This window comes from Chaetodon auriga, chromosome 24 (assembly GCF_051107435.1).
Source record: "Chaetodon auriga isolate fChaAug3 chromosome 24, fChaAug3.hap1, whole genome shotgun sequence".
NCBI classification, from domain to species: Eukaryota; Metazoa; Chordata; class Actinopteri; order Chaetodontiformes; family Chaetodontidae; genus Chaetodon; species Chaetodon auriga.
This window is the reverse complement of record NC_135097.1, coordinates 301,498-326,450: the sequence shown is the minus strand read 5'-3', so window position 1 is coordinate 326,450 and position 24,953 is coordinate 301,498. Positions and strand designations below refer to the sequence as shown.

Sequence of the window (24,953 nt, the reverse complement as noted above, 5' to 3'; positions counted from 1 at the left end):
TACCATCCATACTGCATACCGTCTCTTATTATGGGGAATGTAAGATCTCTCCCTAATTAGATAGATAGATACTTTATTCATCCCCGAGGGAAATTCACAAATTCCAGCATACTCCACAAATTTAAAGTAAAGGGCATGCAGTAAATAATCCAAAAGCACAGCAAGCAAAAAATTAAAAGTTAAAAGTAAAAATGTCCAGTGCAAACAGAAGCAAGTTAAGGTGCATGTTGAACAGAGTGTTGTTCAGATTCCATTCAGAACATTGAGGAATGTTGACATTAATGTTTAACATTTCCCCCCCGAGTGGAGTTAAAGAGCCGCATGGCGTGGGGGAGGAACGACTTCCTCAGTCTGTCAGTGGAGCAGTTTCAGTGACAGCAGCCTGTCACTGAAACTGCTCCACTGCCTGGAGATGACACTGTGCAGCAGATGCAGTGGATTGTCCATGATTGACAGGAGCCTGCTCAATGCCCGTCACTCTGCCACAGATGTCAGGCTGTCCAGCTCTGTGCCCACAACAGAGCCTGCCTTCCTCACCAGTTTGTCCAGACGTGTAGTGTCTCTCGCGGTAAGAAGAAGGGAAGAGGGATTGCACTGTTTGTGAATGAGAAGTGGTGTAATCCCGGACATGTTACCGATAAGGAACGTTTCTGTAGCCCGGACATTGAGCTGCTAGCTGTGGGGATGCGGCCTTATTGTTTGCCTCGGGACTTCACGTCTGCCATTGTGATGTCCAAGCAGTGCGTGACGTCATCCACTCCACCGTAGCGGAGCTACAAACGCAGCAACCAAATGCATTTGTAGCCATTGGAGACTTTAACCGCAATACTTCTTCTTTCCTTCTTCTTCTTTGAGACAACAGACTGAAATGTGTTGTGTGAGCCACATGGGGAGGACATCAACAGTCTGCCAGAGTGTATCACAGAGGACTGCACACGCCATGCTTCTGTGAAATTCTTTTCTCCGCATTTATCCCATCCTGGTAAGTCCTTCCTCCGTGGCAGACCAGGAGCAGTGGGCTGCCTGCCGACAGCGGCGCCCGGGGACCCAGATCCTTTTTGTCAGCATTGGTCAGGTGGTGATCTTGCATGTTTTTAGTGGAGGTATATGTTACGGAGGATACCCCCCGTGAACATGGGGAGAACATGCAAACTCCACACAGAAAGGCCCCTTTCCTCAGGAGCAGGCACCGAAGGCATAGTGGATGACACACCCCCTGGCGCTCACAGAAGGAATCGAACTCAGGACCTTCTAGCTGTGAGGCGACAGTGTTTCCACCGTGCCACCATGCACCATCCCCTGCCTGACTGCGAGCCAGGTAAGAAGAAAGCTGGAGATGCTGCACCTGGGCAAGGCTGCTGGCCCTGAGAGCATTAGTTCCAGAGGCCTGAGGACTTGTTCCAGCCAGCTGTCCGTGAACCTGGGTCACCTCTTCAACCTGATCCTGAGCCTGCAGAGAGTCCCAGTGCTATGGAAGACGTCCTGCATGGTTCCTATTCCAAAGAAGAAATCTCCATCTGTCCCCAACGACTACAGACCCGTTGCCCTTACATCGCTCATGATGAAGGTGTTGGAGAGGCTGGTCCTGGCCCACCTCCGACCGCAGGTGAAATCATCACTGGACCCTCTACAGTTTGCCTACCAACCCCATCTGGGTGTGGACGATGCCATCATACACCTGCTGCAGCGTGCTCATGCCCACCTGGATTGTAGCAGCAGCACTGTGAGGATCACCTCCTGTGATGTCTCCAGCGCATTTAATACCATCTAGCCACTGCGAGTGATGGGAATTGACGTGCCCACAATCTCCTGGATCACTGACTACCTGAGTACCTGACTACCTCAGTTTGTCCGACTGGGCAATGTTCTGTCGGAGACTGTGGAGAGTAGTACAGGAGCACCATAGGGGACTGTTCTGTCTCCCTTTCTCTTCACCTTGTACACCTCAGACTTTCAGTACAAAGTCCTGGATCAGTGTCCTGTACTCCTCCTCCTGTCCACTCCTGATATAGCCCATGATAGCAGTGTCGTCTGCAAACTTTTGCACGTGGCAGGACTCTGAGTTGTATTGGAAGTCCGAGAGAGCACGGTCCCCCGCGGTGCTCCTGTGCTGTAAACCACAGTGTCAGACCTGCGTCTCCTTCAATGATGGCACCGAGCTTTGAGCTGGAGCCGGTGATGATCTTCATCCCATCCCACACCTCCTTCATGATGTTGTTCTGCAACTTCTGCTCCAGTTTCCTTCTGTACTGCTCCTTCGCCTCCCTGAGCTGGACTCTGAGTTCCCTCTGCACGCACTTAAGCTCCTGCTGATCACCATCCTTGAAAGCCCTCTTCTTCTGGTTTAGAAGGCCCTTGATGTCACTCACGATCCAGGGCTTGTTGTTAGCATAGCAGCATACAGTCCTTAAGGGAACAACAACGTCCATACAGAAGTTGATGTAGTCAGTCATGCAGTTCACAGCTCCCTCAATGTCCTCGCTGTGTGACCCCTGTAGTACATCCCAGTCTGTAGTTGCAAAGCAGTCTCTCAGAGCATGCTCTGCCTCAGGAGACCACTTCTTGAATGAGCATGTGGTTGTGGGTAGCCTCCTCACTCTTGGTTTGTAGTGAGGCTGAAGCAGAATCAGTTTGTGGTCTGCTTTCCCCAGTGCAGGCAGCGAGGTGGCAATGCATGCATCCTTTACAGTTGCATACAATAGGTCAATAGTCCTATTTCCCCTGGTGTTACAGTCAGGGTTCTAAATTAACACCCGCCAACCCGCCAAATGCGGGTTAAAATTCATATTGGCGGGTGTAAATAAAAACTTACTAGCCAATTTGGCCGGTAATGCATTAGGCAATCATGTCAGTCAGAGCCGCTCTACAGTTCTTGGTCATTTGTCTCCCGGACAGTCCGTCCTACATTTCCCATGAACACGGTCGTAATGCTACGTGATGACGTACAAGATGCCCATTGGCTGTGCGCAGGCACACTACAGTTTGTAGTGCAACCGGCGCGAGAAACCACGGAAAGAAGAAGAAGAAGAATGAACGGCGGCGTGTAATAGGAGACTGAGCTCGCTAAAAGTAAAAAGTAAAGTTAGACTAAATGCTGCGGTGGTTGGGACAGACGTCTGGGGGAGAAGAGGAAGGAGGCAGGGGATGAGAATGTCGACAAAGCGTGCGAAACGAAGAAAAGAAAGTTTAACGCTAAATGGCTGACAGGTCGTGAATGGCTTGTGTTTGATCACGAAAATGCTGTCATGTTTTGTAAGGATTGCCGCCTGTACACGAAAGAAAAAAACAAGACGAATAATTTTGTGGTGGGGACTAATAATTTTAAAGTGGAGGCAGTAAAGGACCATGAGAGTGCCCGAAGTCATCAGGAGAGCCGAAGGAGTCTGCAGTACTGACTGCTGCACTGTTTGTGTTTTCTAGTTGTACAAACATAATTCAATTTATTACCAATGCAATTTTTTTGCAAGTGTTTAAGTCATGGCTGTTACTTATATATATTTCTTATTAAAGAAGGAAAGTAGAAACACTTTAAGTTGAAAGGAAAAATACATTTTATTAGGAATGTAATGATACTAAATACTTACTGGAAAAATGTCTTTTAGAAAATAATAAATCTGACAGCATATTTTGTTTGTATAAATTAAATGTTTGCACTTTCTGTGTATATTTTGTTTCATGTGTTGTACTTTCTGTGCATTTTTCAAAAATGATCAAATGCATTCAGTGGCACTCATAATCTCTCTTATTTTCACCGGGAAAAAATTTGGCTAGTGGAAATTCTGATTGGCTGGTAACTTTAGAAGGTCACCAGCCACATTGGCTGGTGATCAAAAAAGTTAATTTAGAACCCTGGTTACAGTCCACATACTGGAAGAAAGCAGGTAGCGTTGTGTCCATAGTCACATGATTAAAGTCCCCAGAGATCAACACAATGGCCTCAGGATGCTGTGTTTGCAGATTGGCAACAGTGGAGTGGATGAAGTCACACGCTACCTCCGCGTCGGCCCATGGAGGGATGTAAATAATAACGACAATGGCGTATCCAAACTCTATGGACAAATAATAAGGATGCAGACTTACAGCCTTAGTTCAATATCCCTGTAGCAGATGGAGATTTTGGTGCTTACATGCCCAGAATTACGCCACCTTGTGTTGATGTATATAGCGAGTCCTCCTCCTTGTCTCTTCCCACAGGCTTTTGTGTCTCTGTCTATCCTGACTGTGCTGAAGCCGGGTAGCTCCATGTTAGCATCCGGGATGTTTGTCATGAGCTGCATTTTAGAAAAGCACAAACTGCACTCCCTGTAGGTCTTGACATTTTTCACCAGCACAGCCAGTTTATCGATTTTGTTCGGTAGTGAGTTCACATTTCCCATGATCACCGAGGTTACCGAAGGCTCGTATCTCCACTTTCTCGCTAGCCACTTAGCCTTTAGCTAATGGCACTAACCAGCCTGCAGAGGGAGTACTGGGAGTGAAGCATCATGTGCTTCTCATTCAAGATGGCGCCACACACCTTTTTGGCACAAGTTCTTCTGTGTCATCATGTTCTACTAGTTCTGCAGCTTCGATTTCAGAACTTTCAATGTCTATCCCATCCATCTTCACCGTAACGTAATGTAACACCTGAGCACTACAGTTTACCTCCACCATGCCTGTTTAGAAGCACCACATTAAAAACGGTCGGTCTGAAACAGTGCCGCACGGCGCAGCGTTCCGAAAGTTGTGCAATGAAATACACCGGTGTGGCCATATATTAAAAATTCATATCATAACAAAAATATACACCAGTATTCGGTGTGAACCAGTGTCCTGCCCAGGACTATGAAAGTCTGAACTGTTGAGCAGCTGAATAGTACATCAAACAAGAATGAGAAAAAAATTCCACTTTCAGAATGACAGCAGTTGGTCTCCTTGATAAAAGAAGAGCTGATGCAGCAGAGAGCTAAACATGACCCTGACCCAACATTTTTAGAAACTGGGTTGTACTATTATCATTGATATGGCAGTTGGTCAGTTTTACAAAGACAATCAATCAATGACAGGAAAAACCTCTGTCACACAGATGAGACTTTGTCACTTTATTTACATTGATTTTTACAGTGAGCCATGAGTTAATTGATTATTTGTGACATTACATTAAAAACACTTTCCACCAACAGCTTTCATGTGAGAATATGTTTCTAAAATGATATAATCTGTCCACTTGACCACAATGTAAAAGGTTGTTATTATGTTTAAAATGTGAATGTGAATGTCAGACAGAGCATATCAGAGGAGGATTTATGGAACAGCGGTTTGTGATGTGTGTTAGCGCTGATTCATTAAGGTAAATTTTATCTACATGAAGCAAACAGAAACAAGACAAAGCTTCGGGAACCAGCAGCTCCTCAAACCTCTGAAAATGAAAACTGATGACATCATCAGCCTGACCAATCAGCTGCACTCGTTTCCTTTGATGAGGAAGAAGGTTCCAGCAGCCACACCGAGCAGACCAACAGTCAGACCGAGACCACAAAACACCGCAGGTCCAATACTGGGCTGCTGCACGTCCACGTCTGGAGACAGAACACAGGAACGAACATCACTGACCCTCGTCAGGTGTGTTTTGGTCAGTAATTCAGGTGTTTGTCTGCAGTTTGTGTCAGTTTAAATAAAGTTTTCTCACCCCAGATTCTGGTCAGTGGTTGGTCCAGGGCCACATGTTCCACTGTGCAGCTGTACATGTCTCCCAGCTGTGGGGTGAAGTCCAGTCTGGACACCTGGTGGAAGGTGATGTCTTTGTTGAGGTAGGGGACATTGATGCTGGTTCCTTCGGTCACTTTCTGTCCGTTCTTTGTCCAGTGGACCTTCACAGGAGCAGGATAGAAACCAGTCACATGACAGATGAGGGTGTTCTTCTGTCCCAGCTCCACGTCGTTTCTGGGGTAGATGATGGGGCTGGAGGGAGGATCTGTCCAGGAACAAGAGTACAACACAATGATGCATTCACTGCAAAGTCATATATTATAGTCTCCACCATTTCACTATTCAATTTTTGGGTCATAATCCCGAACATATTACTGTGGCGGAATGCATTTGCACTCCTAATATTCAACTGATGGCAGTAGGACTGAGACCGTACTATATTTTAATGAAGTTCATGCACACCATTGTTATGACTGTTTACGTTCCACATTCACATTGGAAACAGAAACTATTTACAGTTAAGATGGAAAAATATGATTCATTTGAAGGGAATAATCTTAAATTCAGTGATGCTGTGATCATGTTTCTTGATGTGTTATTGTTACTGCAATAGATTGTTTGCAGATGACATCATGTCACTTTTCTGTTGTGGCACGAACTGCAGATGAAGGGCAGGAATTGATTTTCTGCATAGGAAACACTATAACACACTCTCAAAATGCAGATGTTTTGCAATGGTTATGGTTGCTCAGATTGATCAAACCAAGAAACCAGGAGGAGCTTTTACTGAGCACCAAATGTTCATAAGGGTGAAAAATGCAAGAAATTGACCGAAAAATGCTGAAAAAAATGGCGTCTTAACTGTTTGTGGTTGGGAGGAGCCGAGTCAGATGGTAGAAATGGTTTAACATTAGCTAGTTTAGCTTAGCTTGTTTTAAATCTGTGGTGATAGATTTAAAGTAACACCTGCAAGCAACATGACTAACTTTGTTAAATCAGCGTTAACAGTTTCACCTGAAACAGCTGAACGTGAATAATAATGAAATGCAGTCCATGAATGTACCACCGTCAGCATGTTTCATTCAGTTTTTTTCATTGGGCTGATTAAATATGTGAACACATTCTGTGTGTGTGTGCCTTTTCTTTTCAGTGTTCCAGCTTTTAATTAATTAAACCATTAATCAAACTATTAGGTATTTAATGGCCCTTTGAATAATTAACACAAAGAATCAAGTCAATCAAGGGACGGAATAGTTCAATTTTGTATTTCTCTTACCAAGCTGCAGAGGAGGGTTGTTATAGGCCTCCAGATCAACTTTCAGGTTCTGTTTGCAGATCTGTTGATTAGCCACAGCACTTTCATAAGTTCCTTCCTGATAGCTCATATGATCGATGAAGTTGGGCTGAGGCTCCACTCCTTTCTTATTGATGAAGTCAGCGACCCAAACCTCTTCACCATCCAGAGCGTACATGAACTCTCCATCAGAGTCAGAACAGCCATTGATAGCAAGGTCATCATGAAGAGCTGAAAACAGAGACAGAAGCTGATGAAGGACTCTGTGTGTGTGTGTGTGTGTGTGTGTGTGTGTGTGTGTGTGTGTGTGTGTCTGTTTACTGTGTTTGATATGAATCATGAGACAGAAACTTACAGTCAGCTGAGACACAGAGGACACAGGAGACCACCAGGACCAGCATCATCTTCATCATCGTCATCTTCATCAGCAGCAGCTCTCTGTAGACCTGAACCCGTCTGAGACTCTGTAGACCTGAACCTGTCTGAGACTCTGTAGACCTGAACCAGTCTGAGGAGAACTGACAGAAACTCCAGCAGCAGCTGAGCTCTTACACACAGAACAGCCAATCACAGAGCAGAGATGACGTGATGTCATCAGTGTCCGGGTAGACACAGGCTGCTGCTGCTCACACATGAACTGTAAGACACAGACAGCTGAGATCAACCGATCAATAATCAATACTGTCTTGAATGAATGAATGAATGAATGAATTATGAATGAATGAATGAATGAATGAAGGCTTTATGTCAAACATGTAAAAACTTTACAAAACAGCAAAATCAAAAACAAGTGAAACGATATTAATGAGTTTGAAAATGAAGAAGAAGTAAAAGCTTTTTTCATCCTTCCCCTTCACCACTTAGTAATTCATGTGTCCACTTCCTGTGTGTTTGTTTGTTTGTTTGTGTGATCACATCCTCACAAACACAATGGATAAACATATTTGTCTGTGCCAACAACAGGAAAATAAACAAATAACCAGTCAAACAAACAGTATGTTTGTCACAGCGCTCCTCGCCGTCCTCTGTCTGCCACACGTCTGTGCTGCTGTCTGAACTGACTCCAGTTTGGACGTCGGCAGTTTGTTCCACACAGAAATACAACATGTTTTTAAAGTTGTGTGAACACAGAGAAGTTTGAGTATTTCCTGGCAGAAGGTTGTTTGTTCTCTATCGATGATTTGTGCTGTTTGAAAATGAACCAGATCAGTGAATTCAATGTTTCTGATTTTAAGAATGGAGGATTTGTGAGTTCTCTGTGAGCAGTGTTATGAAGTATCCTCATGGCTGTTTGCAGTACAGACAGTGGCTGTCATGTACATTTATAAATTAAATATTGTAATATTAGTGAACTACAAAGAATGGGAGTGATTTGTGATCCAGAAAGTGTTTTTTTTTATTTAGTACTGAGATTTGTTTTGACATGTTTTATGTGAGATCTCCATGTTGTTTTTCATCTATAATTACACCAAGAAATTTGTTTCCATGAACTCTCACAATGTCAACTCCATTGACCTGCATGAGTGAATTAGTCCTTTTACAATTCCCAAATAACGTGAGTTCAGTTTTATTTAGATGTGACGATAATTTGTTTTAATCAAAGCACTTCTTTAATTCACACATTTCTGCAGTAATCATCCCCAGAAGCTCCTGTAAATTCCTCCCTGCTCAAAAAATATTTGTATCTTCTGCAAATGAGACTAATTTTAATACTTCAGAGACTTTACAGATGTCATTTAAATAGAGGACGAACAGTTTTGGACCCAGTATGGACCCCTGGGGGACACCACGTCACGCCATGTCCAAGCATGAGGACGTGTCGTCTCCCAGCTTCACAGACTGTCTCCTGTCTATCAAAACGATCCTGATCCCATAAAGTTATTGATTAATGTCATGATTGATTGTGTCAAAGCTTTGTGAGGTGGATGAATATTCCAGGTACGTTCTGTTTATGATCTACAGCCTTCGTGGTTTCCTCAGTTGATTCTTTTAATGTCAAAGATGTTGAACTGTTTGGTCTGAACCTGTCGGATGAATGAATAATCAATGTTGATCTATGAATTTGTGGAATCTGCTGTTGAATATTTTTCTAGTATTTTTGAGATCTGTGGTGGTAAACAGGCCTGTAAGGTGTGAAGTGGTGTCTGTCGCCAGTTTTAAACAGCAGCAGATGAAAATGACCCTTTTCACAATGTTCATATCAATGTTGTTACAGATGTTTTATGTTTACATTTATTTACAATATCAGCTGTTTGTTTTTTAATGATATTATTTAATATATCCATATTTCTGTAATATTGTGTTTGTTATTATCTAATATTACACAACAGTATTCTTCTCTGCTATCCCTTATAATATTGGTTAACCTATTTTTATATTTTTTATTTATTCTCTGCCTCTTTAGTTCTTTGTTTTATGAATTCTCTATAGATGTATTTTTCTTTTCACAGGCATTTTGAAACCCCTTCGTGATCCATGGTCGATCTGTGTATTTATGTTTTCTCCTATATTGTTTAATAGGACAATTTTTATCATATAATGATGTAAATATCCTTAAAAATGTTTCATAGGCATTGTCGAGCTCATTTTCCAACATCCCAATTTCGTACTAGCAAGTCGTTCTTTTTTTATATACTTTATTTTTCAAGGTTTTTTGTACAGAACATGGACAGCATCAGTGCAATGAACAAAAGCAGCCATGAGCAGATGAAATAATTCACATCCTAACCATGAGTGTCCATACAAAGAAACAAAGAATGAACATAAAAGAAAGAAGAAAGACAAAAAGTATATTCACACATGTCTGCGCCTGAACATCCACTTGCACATGCTCACTTACACCCATGTGACCAAATACTCATAAACATATTCAAACTGCACACAAACACATGAGCACATTCATAGGAACAAACATAAGAAAGCCTCGGGGTTGTGAGTAGGTCGTCACTGATCACAACAATATGGTCATTTTTCTTCATAAATGAGGTGTGTAAGACGTTGACAGGTATTCACCTCCTCTTGATGTACAGGTGCTCCATTTTCCCAGAGGGCGTCACCTTTGTCCCTTTGTAGTCTGAGACTAAGAGTCAGTCGCTCCATTGTTTGGATATCGATAATTATGGATATCTATAATTATGGATATCCATAATTATGCTTCCCACTGATTAACCGTGGGAGGTTCTGTGTTGAGCCATCTTCTTCTTCTTCTTCTTGTTCTTTTTTGCTGGCGGCCATAAAGATCTTTAGGAGGTATCTGTCTTTTTCTGAACAGCTGAAATTAAAATTATACTGCAGGACTTCACTGGTAACCCTTTGAACTCCTTCCTGGAAGGATTTAAGAGTGGGAAGCTGCAGAATCTGTGTGTGTGATCTGCCACACTGCGTCCACATCCAGCATGTCGGCTGTAGTCCTGTCTGTTCACACTTTCGCTTTGGTGTAAAAAACATCAGAGAGAATTCTTCCAGGAGAAATCTCTCCACATTGGTGAGGCTGTAGTGGTGATTTGTGTGTTAATTAGTCTTCAGAGCTAATTACAATTCCTGATTCTTTTTCCCATTTGGCCTTAATATAGTTTGTTGAGTGACCTCTTAACTCAGCTAAATATAGAGTTCATCGATGATCTTTATAGACGGTTTGTATTATATGCTTTGATAAACATTTTGTAATACCTGATGTATTTTCCTGTTTGGGTCCTTTAATATTCTTATCAAGGTGGTGCTGGAGTTGGAGGTACCTGCAGAGGTCCTGCTGAGTAAGGCCGTATCTATCGGACCTGGTCTCAAAGTCCATGAATTCCTGATTGTCGACTCGCAGACACAGTGTGAGTCCTTTTCTCGGCCATTGAGTGAAGCCTCCATCGTTTCTACCTGGTTTGAAATCTGGGTTGGAAACATTCAAATCTGAATTTCTTTCTGAATATTAAGTTGTTTCACCAGGACAAACCAGAGTTCTGTAGAAAATGTAACCCACTGGCTCTGGATGCATATTGTTTAGCCTCTACTGGGTTTCCTAATAAACTCTGTTTAGGCCTGTCTGACAGTGATTAATCAATATCTTTCCCACAGCATCACCGGGTTCACAGAACCATCATCAGTGTCTTCCACATGTGTTTTTAATTCTCTCTTTATTTTCCCTTTAAACTCAAGGCCATTTAACAAGCTTACAGTTAATCTCCATGTTGTCATTTTGGGTCTAGTATCTAGATGTGACCTTAAATGGACACTGGAGTGATCTGATAGATCTCTGGTTTATCTGGCATTCCTTCAGTCTACGCCTCTCAGAGTTATACATAAAGAAACAGTCAGTTCTTAGCGCAAGCAATAAGGGAAGATGAAAATATACAGGGGATTTTAGTAAAAGGCAGGGAACATAAGATAGCGTTATATGCGGATGACATTCTGTTGTTCGTACACAACCCAGACGTTTGTCTTCCTGTCCTGTTACAACGTCTTGCTGAATTTGGCAAATATTCAGGTTATAAACTGAATATCCAAAAAACACAGATTTTAGCATTTGATTATACACCATCACCAAAATTAAAACAGGAACTCCCCATCGACTGGTCTCGGAAAGCAATTAGATACCTGGGAGTCTGGTTGACACACTGTCCTGATGACTTATTCAGGAAAAACTATGTGTCGGTTAACAAAACGATTATAGAAAATCTTAGTACATGGTCAACACCTTTACTGAGTTTCAGCGCCAGGATAGAGGCTGTAAAAATGTCAATTTTGCCTAGACTACTGTATTTGTTTTCTTCTTTACCTATCTCGATACCACCCTCTCAGTTTTCGGACTGGGATAAACAGATCTCTCGATTTATTTGGAGTGGGAAGAAACCGAGGGTCAAGTTTGGTACGCTGATCAGGAGTAGGGGAGAGGGTGGCATGTCTTTACCCAGCCTTAAGGATTATTACCTTTCGGCTCAACTGAGAATAATAATTCATTGGTGTGATGATAGTTATGAGGCAAAATGGAAGGAGATGGAGGGAGATTGCAGGGGAATCCCGATACAAGCCATGATTGCAGATCATAGGCTGATGTTAAATAGTCAGGAACATCTATGCCCTCACGCTGCCTTCACCCTACACACCTGGTTTGGTGTCATTAAAAAATTTGGTTTGTGGTCCGAGTTGAAACAGCTTGGCTGGCTGGCTTATGACACAAGATTCACTCCAAACCTTCTAGATTCTAGATTTAAGCTCTGGTCGAGGAGGGGAATCACAGCTTTCTGTAAAATAATGGAAGGGGACATGTTACAGAGCTTCCAGAAATTACAAGATAATTATAACCTTGAAAAACAAGACTTCTATAGGTATTTACAGGTACAACATTATTTTCAAAAAGAGATTGGTTCTGCTGAGATTCCAAACCCCAATAAAATAATACAACTCGTGGTCCAAGCATATAGTAAAAAAACTAAATCGGTAGTTTCAAGACTTTATCAAGGAATTGTTGAGAACTCAGGAAATACCACAGACTACATTAAAGAGAGGTGGGAGAGGGATCTTGTCAGCAGTGGGAGAACATGTGTGAGTCTGTCTTTTCTACTTCTTGCTCCATGTATTGGCGTGAATTTAGCTGGAAGAATCTGGTACGTTATTTTATTACCCCTAAAATGCAATCATATTTGGCAGTGTCCCAACAAAGATGTTGGAGGGGCTGCGGGGACGATGAAGCAGATCACCATCATATTTTTTGGAGCTGTCCTAAAATTAAGTTATTTTGGGGTGATATTTGTTCACACCTGCAACAAATACTCGGACACCAGATTCCACTTTCATGTTTGTTGCTCTATCTGGGAGACATTCCAGAGGGGATGACAGGCAATGACAAATACCTCCTGAGACTTCTGACTGCCGCTGCGAAAAAAGCGATCACTCGTAAATGGCTACAGACTGACCCACCTACGGTGGATGATTGGTTCAGGATTATGAACGACATTCACGAGATGGAGAGATTGACTTTCTTGTTGCGGCTGAAAGGTGACCTATATGCTGCAAGATGGTCAAAATGGTCGGCTTTCTTGTTAAGTAGAGGAGTGAGTGGGGGGTTTTCTCCCCCCCCTGCATCTGATAAACTGTGACTTTCTATCTATACTGCCTTCTGTCCAAGTTAATTTAAGGTATGACAACATTGTAAATCTTGATGTTACCTACAACACTGTTTTATTGAAGATATGGCAACAACTGTTCTGATACTGTGAGCTTTTTGTATGTTTATATGTTTATATTTTGTATACCTTGTTGTAAATCAATAAAAATTTAAGTATTAAAAAAAAAAAAAAAAAAAAAAAGAAACAGTCAGTTCTTGAATTTTCAGTGTGACGATCTGAACAGGAAGTAAACTGTCTCTCTCGATGGTAGAAATCCCTCCACACATCTGTCAAACCCACGTCTTGAATCCTCCGTTTGATCCATCTTTCAGTGGGGCGATTTTCCTTGTTTGATTAGTCGTGTCTTAAAACTGTGTTGAGGTCTCCTGCACAGATCGAGGCTCCAGCAGATTTGGATGATATTAAATCAAATATTCTCCTGTAAAATGTTTTGTTGCTGCCTGGGGGCGCACACACATTCAACAGGGTCACGACCTTATCATCTCATAATATACCTGCCCTCCTTGAGTTCAACATGAACCCCCCACGCCCCTCTTAGGTCCTGCTCTAAAGGATGAACAATAAGTCTAAAACCCATTTTCTTTATTGTTTCATGCTCCTGATCTGTTAGATGGGTTCTTTCTTTGTGCCTTTTCCCTTTTTATTTTGGATAATGCTTTACTTCTCTTGACAGGAGTCGACAAACCGTTGACATTTAGAGTGATAACCTTAAATTCTTTGTTGCTCAGTTATGGACCAATGTTCTCCTGGACACTCACTCGCTTCTCCTGAGAACCGCAAATAAGAACCATGAACAGCCAGAACAGAACAGTCATAACGATCAGTGAACAAAGAATGGTCTTCCATGGAAGAGGTTGTCCCCGGACCTGTTGTACAGGGGGACGTTTGAGCCTCTGAACTGAGGGCCCCCTCAGGTCGTGTGTGTGGATGGCTGTCAGTCAAACACCACAGACCGACTGTGAAATTACAGTCTTGGCCGAAGAATATCAAAAAAGTATCCTGTGTTATGAAAAGGAACACTGCATGTAAAACTAGACAACTTCCCCTGCGGGAAATTTTGAAAGGGCCACGGGGTCTACTGCCCGACCGCGTACATATACATTACATTATATGCCCATATGTCTGTTTGTGTGTGTGGGAGCATGAGAGAGAAGTGCTCACAGAGGTACTGAGCCTCACAGGTTGCCCCGGCAACTTTAGAGCCCCTCCCAATCAGGCTCTGTGAGACACAGCTGCGCACGCACACACACACACACACACACACACACACACACACACACACACACACACACACACACACACACACACACACACGCCCACTCTCAGCACTCAGGCACATATGCACTCAGAGAGAGAAAAGAGCCATTTTCTGCCTCTGCACTGGTCTCACGTTCGGGCTTCTGCTGACCAAACCGTAGCTCCTATCAGAAAAACAAAGACACCGTGAGCGCCTTGAGGACTTCCTGAATGATTCAGTGTAATTTTGTGTTTCTACAGCAAATATTGTGGACACAGTCGCGAGTTGAAAACAGGGCTCCTTTCTGCTTCTCTCAGAAAATCATTGTATTGGAGTCAATGGCGAGCAGAGACAGACATGGCCGCGCTTAGAGGCTGCTAATTCAAATTCTGTAAGTCTCACAGATTTTTCGAGCACATTGTGAGAGAGAGGACAAGTTTGTCTACAACTGTAGAAAAAATGATGCCTGTAGAGTGTAAACTGTGGCCGGGAGGAGCGTGGAAAGAGCAAAAACCTAGACATTTTTTTCGGCTCTCTCCCACTCTAGCGATGATGTCACCCACTCTGGCCTCTAACTGTCCACGCAATACACACCCATTGAAATCCTCCAAAAACGCTCGTGGTCATTGATGAGGGTTTACTCAAAAACTACATGAGCTATCAAAACGTGGCTTAATACACCAATAGACAAGACTTGTGTCTACGTTTTAAATGTCTAACCCTTTGTTTGAGTATTTCAGGAACCTAACGATCATGGATCTTGGGGGGGCATTTTCAGCTGGTTTGGGTCCGAGAGCTCTGTGTGCACGTTCAATACCAAGTTCATTTGATAAATATATCAATAAAGTCCATCTTATCTTATCTTATCTTATCTTATCTTATTTGGGCCGGTGCCCTCACCCAGTTCAGTTTGAATGAAGTTCTCCATGAAGCGAATCATTGAGGTGCCCTCTGCTCCTTCTTTTATACCGTAGATCGGGACGTGCCCTTCGAGTTCTGTTAGTTTTGATTTCAGTTCGAGTTGAGTTTTCTGCATCTGGTTTAAAGTTTCGTTCACTTCAGTACTGAACGTCTCCTCCTCTGCTACCCGTTGCTCTGCTTCCCCCAGTCTCTGTGACACCACCTCGACTTTCTTCACGGTCTCCATCTTCAGACTAATATCTGATCTCATTTCGCCAAGTTGTTTTTTGATATCCTCTTGAATGTTGCTCTGGAGGTCTGTGAACTGTTTAGAGATTTTGTTCTCTAGCTCAGATGTAGCATTAGCCGTGGCTTCGTTTATGGTGATGGAGGCTAACGAGACCAGCCCACCTAGCATAGCCTCGGTCTGCAGTCAGGGGACATCATCCTCCCACAATGCACCTCTCACAGGAAATGAAGACGCTTCAGAAGAACCGCACTCGTCTCTTTGTCAGGTTTGATTCTAATCCATCTGCATTTTCCACGTCAACTTCCTTTTTCTTGCTTCTTAACGACACACTGAGGCCACGTTCGTCCCCCCTGACGTTGGTAGATACTGCTGAACTCTCTTGAGGTCGGTCTCCTGTAATATGTGGGGGTTTGCGGCAGTTCGGTCGAGAGCAGCGTTCTCACGCAGCCATCCGTATTTTTCTTCAGTGCATCCATAGTTTCATCTGTCCTCAATCGTCCGTATGCCAGTTTTTTATTTATTTTATTTCCTTTGAAGTTGCCATCATAAACTGTAAAAACTGGCAGGTGGTCACTGATGTCAGAACTTAGTAATCTGATCACAGTATTGTTTCAATGTCATTAGTGAATATGTTGTTGATTAAGGTGGAACTGTGGCTGTGATTCTGCTGGGTCTGGGTCGTTCTGTACATTAATGAATTGGTCAGTCAGTGTTCTGTAGAAGTGTTCTGCTCTGAGATGACCCAGCCGTTGTCTTTAGTTCAGTTTTTTTTTTTTTCCCACGCCTCTGGGGCGTCCTCTTAAGTACTGTCCAATAGTTGTGTTTTGAAACACCTTCAGGTAATCAGAGAAGCAGCTGCTGAGACACCTGCACAGAATCATGTGCATGAGAACCACCATGTCTGCTCAACGCTCAGCACAACAGCTGCTCCGCTGGTCATCAGTGACCTGCTGACATCACAACACGACAGCTGACACGTCTGCTTCTCTGATCATCACGTCTGCCAGGAAAGTTATACCACAGAGAGGAGGAAGAGGAAGAGGAAGAGTGATGAAGATGAAGAAATGATGAAGATGAAGAAGAAGAGTGATGAAGATGAAGAAGTGATGAAGATGAAGAGGAAGAGTGATGAAGGTGAAGAGGAAGAGTGATGAAGATGAAGTATGTGTGTGTGTGTGTGTGCTGTTTGCGAGTCATGTGATCACTCTGAGCAGCAGTTTCTTCTTCAGTTTCCTTTTTCTCGGTTTCCCTTCAGACTCCTGAACGCAGCGTCTGTGGAAAGTCCCGACTCTTTACTTCTACTTCCTGTTCAGTCAGCAGCCAATCAGAATGGCAGCTGCTGATGACTCATCAGTCACCAGGAGCAGCAGCTGGTGTGGATGTAGGCGAGGTGGACTGAAAGTATCAAGTGGTGCCATGAAGGTGAACCAGAGCAGAACATCAGTCGATCAGTATTGATCAGTCCTGATCAATACTGATCAGTCCTGATTAGTATTGATCTGTGAGGTCATGTGAGTGCTTATGACTGCATCTGTGGTCTACAGCTGATTTATTGATCAAACAGGATTATGATCATCAGAAACATCTGAATCCTGAACGTTTGATGTAAACACACCGACTTCATAAGACTTTATTAAATGTGGGTGTTTGGCAGCAGCAGCAGTATTAAAAAGAGAGAAAGGAATAAAATAAAAAAAAATTTAAAAAAATGTAAACTCTGTTTATACAGACTGAAAGGAGTCCAGTGTTATTCAGTGATGGACACTGGACAAAAGGTGTGAACCAGTTTATAAAATATTATTGTTAATGTGAAAAATGAACCGTACAGTGTTAGAAACATGAAGCAGTATAAAAAAAATATGTCGATGCACAGACTTGATACAAGATAGAAAAATAATATTGAATAAAAAATGTAATAATATGAGATAAAAACACAGAATCACACAGTGCAGAGCAGTTAGTCCATAAACGGAGCTGCATCAGACAATATCGATCAATATCAATCAGTATCTCCTGACCAGTGATTATCGATGGATTCCAGACCATAATAATAATAAAAATGGGAAATTATAATGAACAGATATTCAAATATTAATGTCTAAATATTCGTACTGATCAGAAGAAAACTGCTTCATCGCTTTTAATCAGCTCAGCCAATTAAAAAGCAGCTGCTCACTCTGTCATCTGTTGCTAGGCAGCAGAGTTTTGACTATGGACAGCAGTAAAGAGTAAAGGAACTTAGACGCCCCCTACTGGTTCTTCATCCTCCTCATCATCATCATCATCATCATCATTATGCCTCACAGATACTAAACACGACATCTGCATAGAATATAACTCAATTACATTTAAATAAATTAAATTAAATATAATTTAATAATAAATGTGAGAGGACTCGTCACTCACTTCACTGATGATCTGTTTATTGTTTCCTCTTTTCAAAGATATGAATGTTTTACTGATAAAATCCAAAGTGATACCTGCTGCTGCCTTTTGTTTGTTACCTGTCTCAGGTGTGACTGTCAGGTACGTGTGGACTGTTGACAAAAGGGAGCCGGTGAATAAAAAAACAGACTTCACAAGAGAAACACAGAGATTTAATCATTTACATGAACATGAAAAGAACAAAGACAGGTGTGCACACAGGTGAGCTCAGTCAGTGTTCATGTGCAGACAGACAGGTGAGCTCAGTCAGTGCTGGTGTGCAGACAGACAGGTGAGCTCAGTCAGTGTTGATGTGCAGACAGGTGAGCTCAGTCAGTGTTGATGTGCAGACAGACAGGTGAGCTCAGTCAGTGTTGATGTGCACACAGGTGAGCTCAGTCAGTGTTGATGTGCAGACAGACAGGTGAGCTCAGTCAGTGTTGATGTGCACACAGGTGAGCTCAGTCAGTGTTGATGTGCAGACAGACAGGTGAGCTCAGTCAGTGCTGACGTGCAGACAGGTGAGCTCAGTCAGTGCTGACGTGCAGACAGGTGAGCTCAGTCAGTGTTGGTGTGCAGACAGACAGGTGAGCTCAGTCAGTGTTGGTGTGCAGACAGGTGAGCTCAGTCAGTGCTGATGTGCACACAGGTGAGCTCAGTCAGTGCTGATGTGCACACAGGTGAGCTCAGTCAGTGCTGACGTGCAGACAGGTGAGCTCAGTCAGTGTTGATGTGCAGACAGGTGAGCTGCAGAGGAAGAGTCATCCTGGTCATGAAGTCTCGGTCTCCTCGACTGAACCTCTTCACCTCTGAAACAAACCACATGAACGTCATCACTGACCGCCGGCCTGCAGGTGCTGACCAGGTGAGAGCAGCACTGATGACTGACGTCTGTGACAGATGACACGAAGAAACCTCACATCTCCACAGTCAGACTGAATCTGTTCATCAGAACAAGAACTCGAGGTTCTTTGAGAACTCGACACGGAACGCTGGAACCTTCTGCATGAAGAACCAACTACTGTTAGACAGGTGGACACCAAGGATGCTGATCAGTGTCTCCACTGGACCAACATGGACAAAATGATGTAAATATAAGGACAGTCTCCATGTTTGACATGAACGTGAAGGAGCAGCAGAGCCGGACTCCTGACGTGAAGACAAACGCTTCACCTTTTCCGCTCGCAGGTTAGTCAACGCTAAGCCTCAGGTTCAGAAACAGGATCCACACACTGAACATCGATCAGGTGACGTGATCGTGATCGTGATCGTGTATCGATCACACAGCCGATCGATTCTGGATTCTTACCTTCTGATCTCTGCTTGTTGTGTTTCCTGCAGGTGAGACAGAGCTGACGACACACTGCGTCACTGCTGCACACACACAACAGGAAGTGGAGGAGAGCGTCATCAGAGTCACACACCTGATAGAGAGACACACAGGTAAACACACACACCTGAGACAGAGACACACACACAGGTAAATAGATAAACACACTGATTGGTTGACAGACAGCTGCTGTGATGGCAAACAGGAAGTAGTACTGACCAGGCTCCGCCCACGAGGGTAGACTCTGATGTGACCTCTGACCCTGAGCGCTCTCTGAAGCCCCTCCCACTGAGAAACAGCCAATCCCAGCAGAGGACGAACCAGAGCACCTGAGAACCAGACGTGAGCCTCACCTGTCCCGTCATCAATCACCACTCTGATCAATACACACACGTCACATATACACAGTATAAGTACACAGAAGTACACATGTACACTGTATGACCCCCAGCCCATCATTTCCTGTCTGTGGAGAGATGAACAGAAAGTCAGGGAGGCTGTCAGTCACAGACACAGTGACAGACACAGTAACAGATTCCTGACACTTCATGAAGAAAACTGTCTTCACGTCTCTGATGGACAGCAGGACTCACTGCTGTCTGTAATCAGTGTAATTATACACAGAAGTACAAACAGAAAACACTCAAAGTGTCTGAACAGAAGAAGAAAAAAAAGTCTTACTTTGCTTTGGACTGAAAGACCGACGAGGACGAAAGACACTGAGAGCTGGAACAAGACTGAGAGAGACAGAGTTCATCACTGACAGACAGACTGATCACTGACAGACTGATCACTGACAGACTGACAGGCTGATCACTGACAGACTGACAGACTGATCACTGACAGACTGATCACTGACAGACTGATCACTGACAGATAAAGATGCCTGATGAAGTTTTTTTAGAAGAGAAACACGTCAAGTTTGTCCTGAAGTTTTGTCCAAAAGATGAAACCAAACTACACAGAAAAACACAAACATGGACAAAAAATACAGACAGAGCAGAAGAGAGTAGAACACAGTAGAACACAGTAGAATAGAGTAGAACACAGTAGAACACAGTAGAACACAGTAGAATAGAGTAGAACACAGTAGAACACAGTGGAACACAGTAGAATAGAGTAGAACACAGTAGAACAGGGTAGAACACAGTAGAATAGAATAGAACACAGTAGAACACAGTAGAATAGAGTAGAACACAGTAGAACACAGTAGAATAGAGTAGAACACAGTAGAACAGGGTAGAACACAGTAGAATAGAATAGAACACAGTAGAACACAGTAGAATAGAGTAGAATAGAGTAGAACACAGTAGAACACAGTAGAATAGAGTAGAACACAGTAGAACACAGTAGAATAGAGTAGAACACAGTAGAATAGAGTAGAACACAGTAGAACACAGTAGAATAGAGTAGAACACAGTAGAACACAGTAGAATAGAGTAGAACACAGTAGAATAGAGTAGAACACAGTAGTACAGAGTAGAACACAGTAGAACACAGTAGAATAGAGTAGAACACAGTAGAACACAGTAGAACACAGTAGAACACCTGTATGTAGACGCTCCCACACAGCGAGCAGCTCCACTGCAGCTCCAGGAACAGGAAACACACCATGTGACCTTTGACCTGACCCACAACACACCTGTGCTCCCTGCTCCCCGCCCACACACCCAGATGCATCATGGGAGCAGGAGAAGGTCGAGCACGACTGACAGGAAACGATCGATCAAAACAAAGAGATCAATCAATTAATGACAGTACAAAGTCATTTGTTACTGATCAATAAATTAGTGTACAGTTACCTCGTATCTCCCAGAGAGATGACAGTTATTGAGCTGACAGGTAAGTAACTACAGTACACACTCCCTGTCCTGAAACACACACACACACACACACACACACACACACACACACACACTTTCAATTTTTATATTCAAATGTACATTTACAGCTCAAACGCTGGATGTGATATCACAAAATATCAACTCTGTGTGTGTGTGTGTTTGTGTGTGTGTTACCTGGACAGCCTCCTGTGGAAATTAGAGAGCAGCAGTGTGTTGCCAGGCAACAGGCCAGGTGGATAAGGGGTGTGGCTCAAGTCCAGGTAAACCTGGAGACTCCTCCCAGATTCATCACTTACTGTGAGACGCACACCTGTGCGCGCGCACACACACACACACACACACACACACACACACACACACACAAGAACCAGCCCTGGCTTATTGACTGAAAAGGTGTTAATAAAGTTTCTCACACACAGACAGGTGGAGGTGTTCACTGAGCCACAGCGATCGACTCAACACCAAACAAGACCACTGTGTGTGTGTGAGTGTGTACCTCTGTGTGTGTGTGTGTGTGTGTACCTGTGTGTGTGTCCGTAGAGTCACTCGTTCTGACGTTTAGACTGATCCTGTCAGACACCAGAGCCTGAAAACACACCAACTCAGACCTGAACACACACACACGCACGCACGCACGCACGCACGCACGCACAGACAGGTGTGTATCAGACAGGTGTGTGTGGGAGGATAATAATCGTGCTAATGAAGCCACTGTCTGTGAAAGGTGAGGTGTTTGTACCTGACACAACACACACATCTATGAAATGACATCATTCAGACTGACAGAGCAAAGCAGAAACCTGCTGACCAATGACTGACCAACAATCAGTTTACCTGCAGTCCAACACCTCCGACAGCGTCAGGACGGTGGGCGAGTGAGTCTGATGACACAGAGGGAGAGAGAGAGAGACAGAGAGAGCAGGGGGGAGGGGTTATTTCATGCTGTTTACCTGTCTGTAGGTGTGTGTCTCACCTGTCTGTAGGTGTGGGTCTCACCTGTCTGTAGGTGTACAGCAGCAGTGGGCGGGTCAGAGTGTGGAACCTCCAATCAGACTGGACCTGAAGGGTGGAATCAGAGTGGAGCTCCACCCTGCTCCGCCCAGAAAGACCACAACCAATCAGAACACTGGGATCCTGATGGACAGACACATACAGACCAATCAACAAATAACGACGGTTAGAAGGTTCACTTTGTGTTGATTCAGCTGTTACTGTGTTAGACTGCCGGCGTCACCTGAACCAGCAGGTACAGGTGAGAGCGACATCATGACAGGTGGTGTAGTCACCTGTGTGCCGGCAGCGACGAGTCTGTAGAAAGATCCAGGCTGTAGGAGAGGAAACCAGCGAGCTGACACACCTGAGAACACCAGGACCACCTGCAGACACAGACAGGTGACCTGCTGACATCCTGAACACAGGTGCATGTCCTGAGGTGGTTTTAAGTCCTCACCTTGCTGTCTTTCTCTATGTCCGTCTCTCTGTCTGTCATTGGTCTGTTCTTTGGGTCCCACCCCCAGCGGACCACTGGACCAATCACAGCAGCTCTGACAGAGAAGCACAGAATCAGCCCCGCCTCCCCTTGATTTAACGTCCCCCCGATATTCCTCCAGGCCACGCCCTCTTTGTGCTCCACCCGGATCACCATGGAGACACAGCTGCCGCCCACAGGGCCAGTCGTCATGGAGACGGAGAGGGAGGCAGAGTGGGAGGAGTCTGGTTCTTCCTCCTCTCTTGCTCTCTTCCTCCCTGCAGTCTGACCTCCCTCCGTCTCTTTCCTCCCTGTGACATCACTTCCTGACTCCTCCCCTCTCTGTCGCAGGTGTGTAACCATGGTAACAGACGGACTCAGGATGTGAAGGTGGTCCAGAGAAAACTGCAGGTAGACTCTGTCAGACACACACACACAGACACACACACACACACACACACAGACACACACACAGACACAGACACACACAGGTTCAGTTTTCTATTTTGCGTGTGTGTGTGTGTGTGTGTGTGTGTGTGTGTGTGTGTGTGTGTGTGCGTGCGTACCTGCAGTGTTTGTGTGTGATGTACTTGTCCTGGTCCAGGTGTTGGTAGGAGGGGAATTCTGATTGGATGAATCTCTCTGTTACCATGGTGAACTGCTGGACACACACCAAACAACCTGCAAGACACACATAAAAACACACACACACACACACACACACACACTTCATCTGCAGTCTTTAGGCTAGACGATGACCTTTGACCCTTGTGTGTGTGTGTGTGTGTGTGTGTGTGTGTGTGTGTGTGTGTGTGTTGTACCGATCCAGGCGGTGTTGAAGGCCGCCCTCTGCGCTCCCTCCTCTTCCTCGCTGGTCTGGGTGATGACGCAGGTCACAGCTCCCGTCCCGTCTCTCAGCCACAGAGCGTGTTCAGACGTGTGCGACGGAAGCTCCAACACGCCGACCAGCAGCAGGGGGCGCTGCCTGTCACACAGCAAGAGGGGGACATGACACAGCATGACCGTCCTTATCGATCACCTCCTGTCCAATAAACATCATCAATAACACACTGTTATGTAGCTCTAAGCAGACACACTCCTCATCATCATCATCATCATCATCATCCTCATCATCATCATCATCATTATCATCATCATCATCATCCTCATGATGATGATCATGATCATCATCACAATCATCATCCTCATCATCATCAGAATGGACACTGGGTCTGCAGTTGCTCCCAGCAGTAAGAAACATAGAAAGGAAGTAAGAAGGTAAAATATGTAAGAAATACACAAATACATGAAGTACACCACAGTATAAATCAAGCATGTAAACAACCTGAAATGTGTTTAGTGGATCAATAAATATCTTCAGTGTACACCACATCACAGAATACCACAGTACTACTACTAATACTATGACCGAGTCCTCCACTGAGTGAAGTCCTCAGCTCGTCCAGTGAGTCTTAGAGCGGGTGGGACAGCGTCCTGCTGTCTGACTCCGCCTCCAGAGACTCCGACTCCACCCATGACTTCATGCAGCAGCCTGCACAAAGTGATCAATAACTGTCTGTCTTCAGCGTCCCTCTGTTGGACAGCAGTCATGACTCTGATCATATGTGACCAACTGGGCGGGTCAAGTAAAGAGTTTGGGTGTGAAGAAGCAGCAGCATCATCATCATCATCACCATCATCATCATGGACGAACATCTCATCTCTCAACATTGAAAAAAAGGTTGAAATCAACACTGAAGAACGGCTTCAGGTCCTCACACTCGTCAGGTTGGCTGTCAACAAACCTGCAGCCTGAAACGTCCTCATGGTTTGGACTGAGCGCTGACCTCAGCATGAAGAGAGAGAGAGAGAGTGTGTGTGTGTGTGTGTGTGTGTGTGTGTGTGTGTGTGTGTGTGTCACTGTGTGTGTGTGTGTGTGTGTGTGTGCGCGCGTGCGTGCGTGCGTGTGTGTGTTAATCGTCAGCTCAATCAAAACACTCGACATTCTCTTTCTCATCTTCTCTGGAGGGTTTGTGGGGACAGTTGGGACAAAGGTCACAGTTTACCTGAGTCTGTCTCCAGTCTGGGGGCTGTTCTGGGGGTCGGAGGTCAGAGTCCTGCAGGACCAGGCCAGTGCTGTGTTGATCTGAGAACTGGTCAGACTGGATCCACCAGGAGGCAGCAGAGAGCTCAGAGAGACCGAAGACCAGCAGTCCAACTGCAGGGACAGACTGAGCTCTGACACACTGATGTACTGATGCACTGCAGGGTCGACACTGTACTACAGAGACACAGAGACACTACAGGTCAACACTGTACTACAGAGACACAGAGACACTACAGGTCAACACTGTACTACAGAGACACAGAGACACTACAGGTCAACACTGTACTACAGGGAC

The 24,953-nt window shown here is 44.3% G+C and overlaps 3 protein-coding genes across 10 annotated transcripts in view; all 3 read right to left on the bottom strand.

Moving 5' to 3' along the window:
• LOC143317284 (RLA class II histocompatibility antigen, DP alpha-1 chain-like) overlaps positions 1–7,489 on the bottom strand; it is a 37,680-nt gene extending 30,191 nt beyond the window's left edge. Inside the window, exon 1 of the mRNA XM_076725360.1 lies at positions 7,429–7,489. The gene's annotated coding sequence lies outside the window, so the exon portion shown is untranslated. The remainder of the gene's footprint in view (positions 1–7,428) is intronic.
• On the bottom strand, positions 5,067–7,499 carry LOC143317285 (RLA class II histocompatibility antigen, DP alpha-1 chain-like). The gene is made up of 4 exons (XM_076725361.1): positions 7,338–7,499; positions 6,965–7,213; positions 5,669–5,953; positions 5,067–5,558 (listed from the first exon to the last, which is right to left on the bottom strand). Exons 1-4 carry the CDS (start codon positions 7,405–7,407, stop codon positions 5,437–5,439), a joined length of 726 nt encoding a protein of 241 aa, XP_076581476.1. The 5' UTR covers positions 7,408–7,499; the 3' UTR covers positions 5,067–5,436.
• A 9,851-nt stretch (positions 7,500–17,350) lies between these two features.
• ctc1 (CTS telomere maintenance complex component 1) overlaps positions 17,351–24,953 on the bottom strand; it is a 21,978-nt gene continuing 14,375 nt past the window's right edge. For 2 of the 8 annotated variants that reach the window (XR_013076652.1, XR_013076650.1), the window contains exons 11-22: positions 24,618–24,832; positions 23,373–23,536; positions 23,118–23,232; positions 22,534–22,969; positions 22,370–22,459; positions 22,080–22,217; positions 21,918–21,964; positions 21,606–21,691; positions 21,258–21,393; positions 21,042–21,110; positions 19,921–20,947; positions 19,571–19,615 (exon numbers count right to left, since the gene is read on the bottom strand). Coding sequence is in view for 3 of the 8 variants with exons in the window: in XM_076725338.1 (XP_076581453.1) it covers positions 18,565–18,589; positions 18,652–18,718; positions 19,219–19,333; positions 19,459–19,615; positions 19,921–19,976; positions 20,788–20,947; positions 21,042–21,110; positions 21,258–21,393; positions 21,606–21,691; positions 21,918–21,964; positions 22,080–22,217; positions 22,370–22,459; positions 22,534–22,969; positions 23,118–23,232; positions 23,373–23,536; positions 24,618–24,832 (2,076 nt within the window). In the remaining 5 variants the exon portion in view is untranslated. Of the gene's footprint in view, positions 18,590–18,651; positions 18,719–19,218; positions 19,334–19,458; positions 19,616–19,920; positions 20,948–21,041; positions 21,111–21,257; positions 21,394–21,605; positions 21,692–21,917; positions 21,965–22,079; positions 22,218–22,369; positions 22,460–22,533; positions 22,970–23,117; positions 23,233–23,372; positions 23,537–24,617; positions 24,833–24,953 lie in introns of those variants that run through there. The other 6 variants (XM_076725338.1, XM_076725339.1, XR_013076654.1 and 3 more) reach the window with 6 other exon arrangements.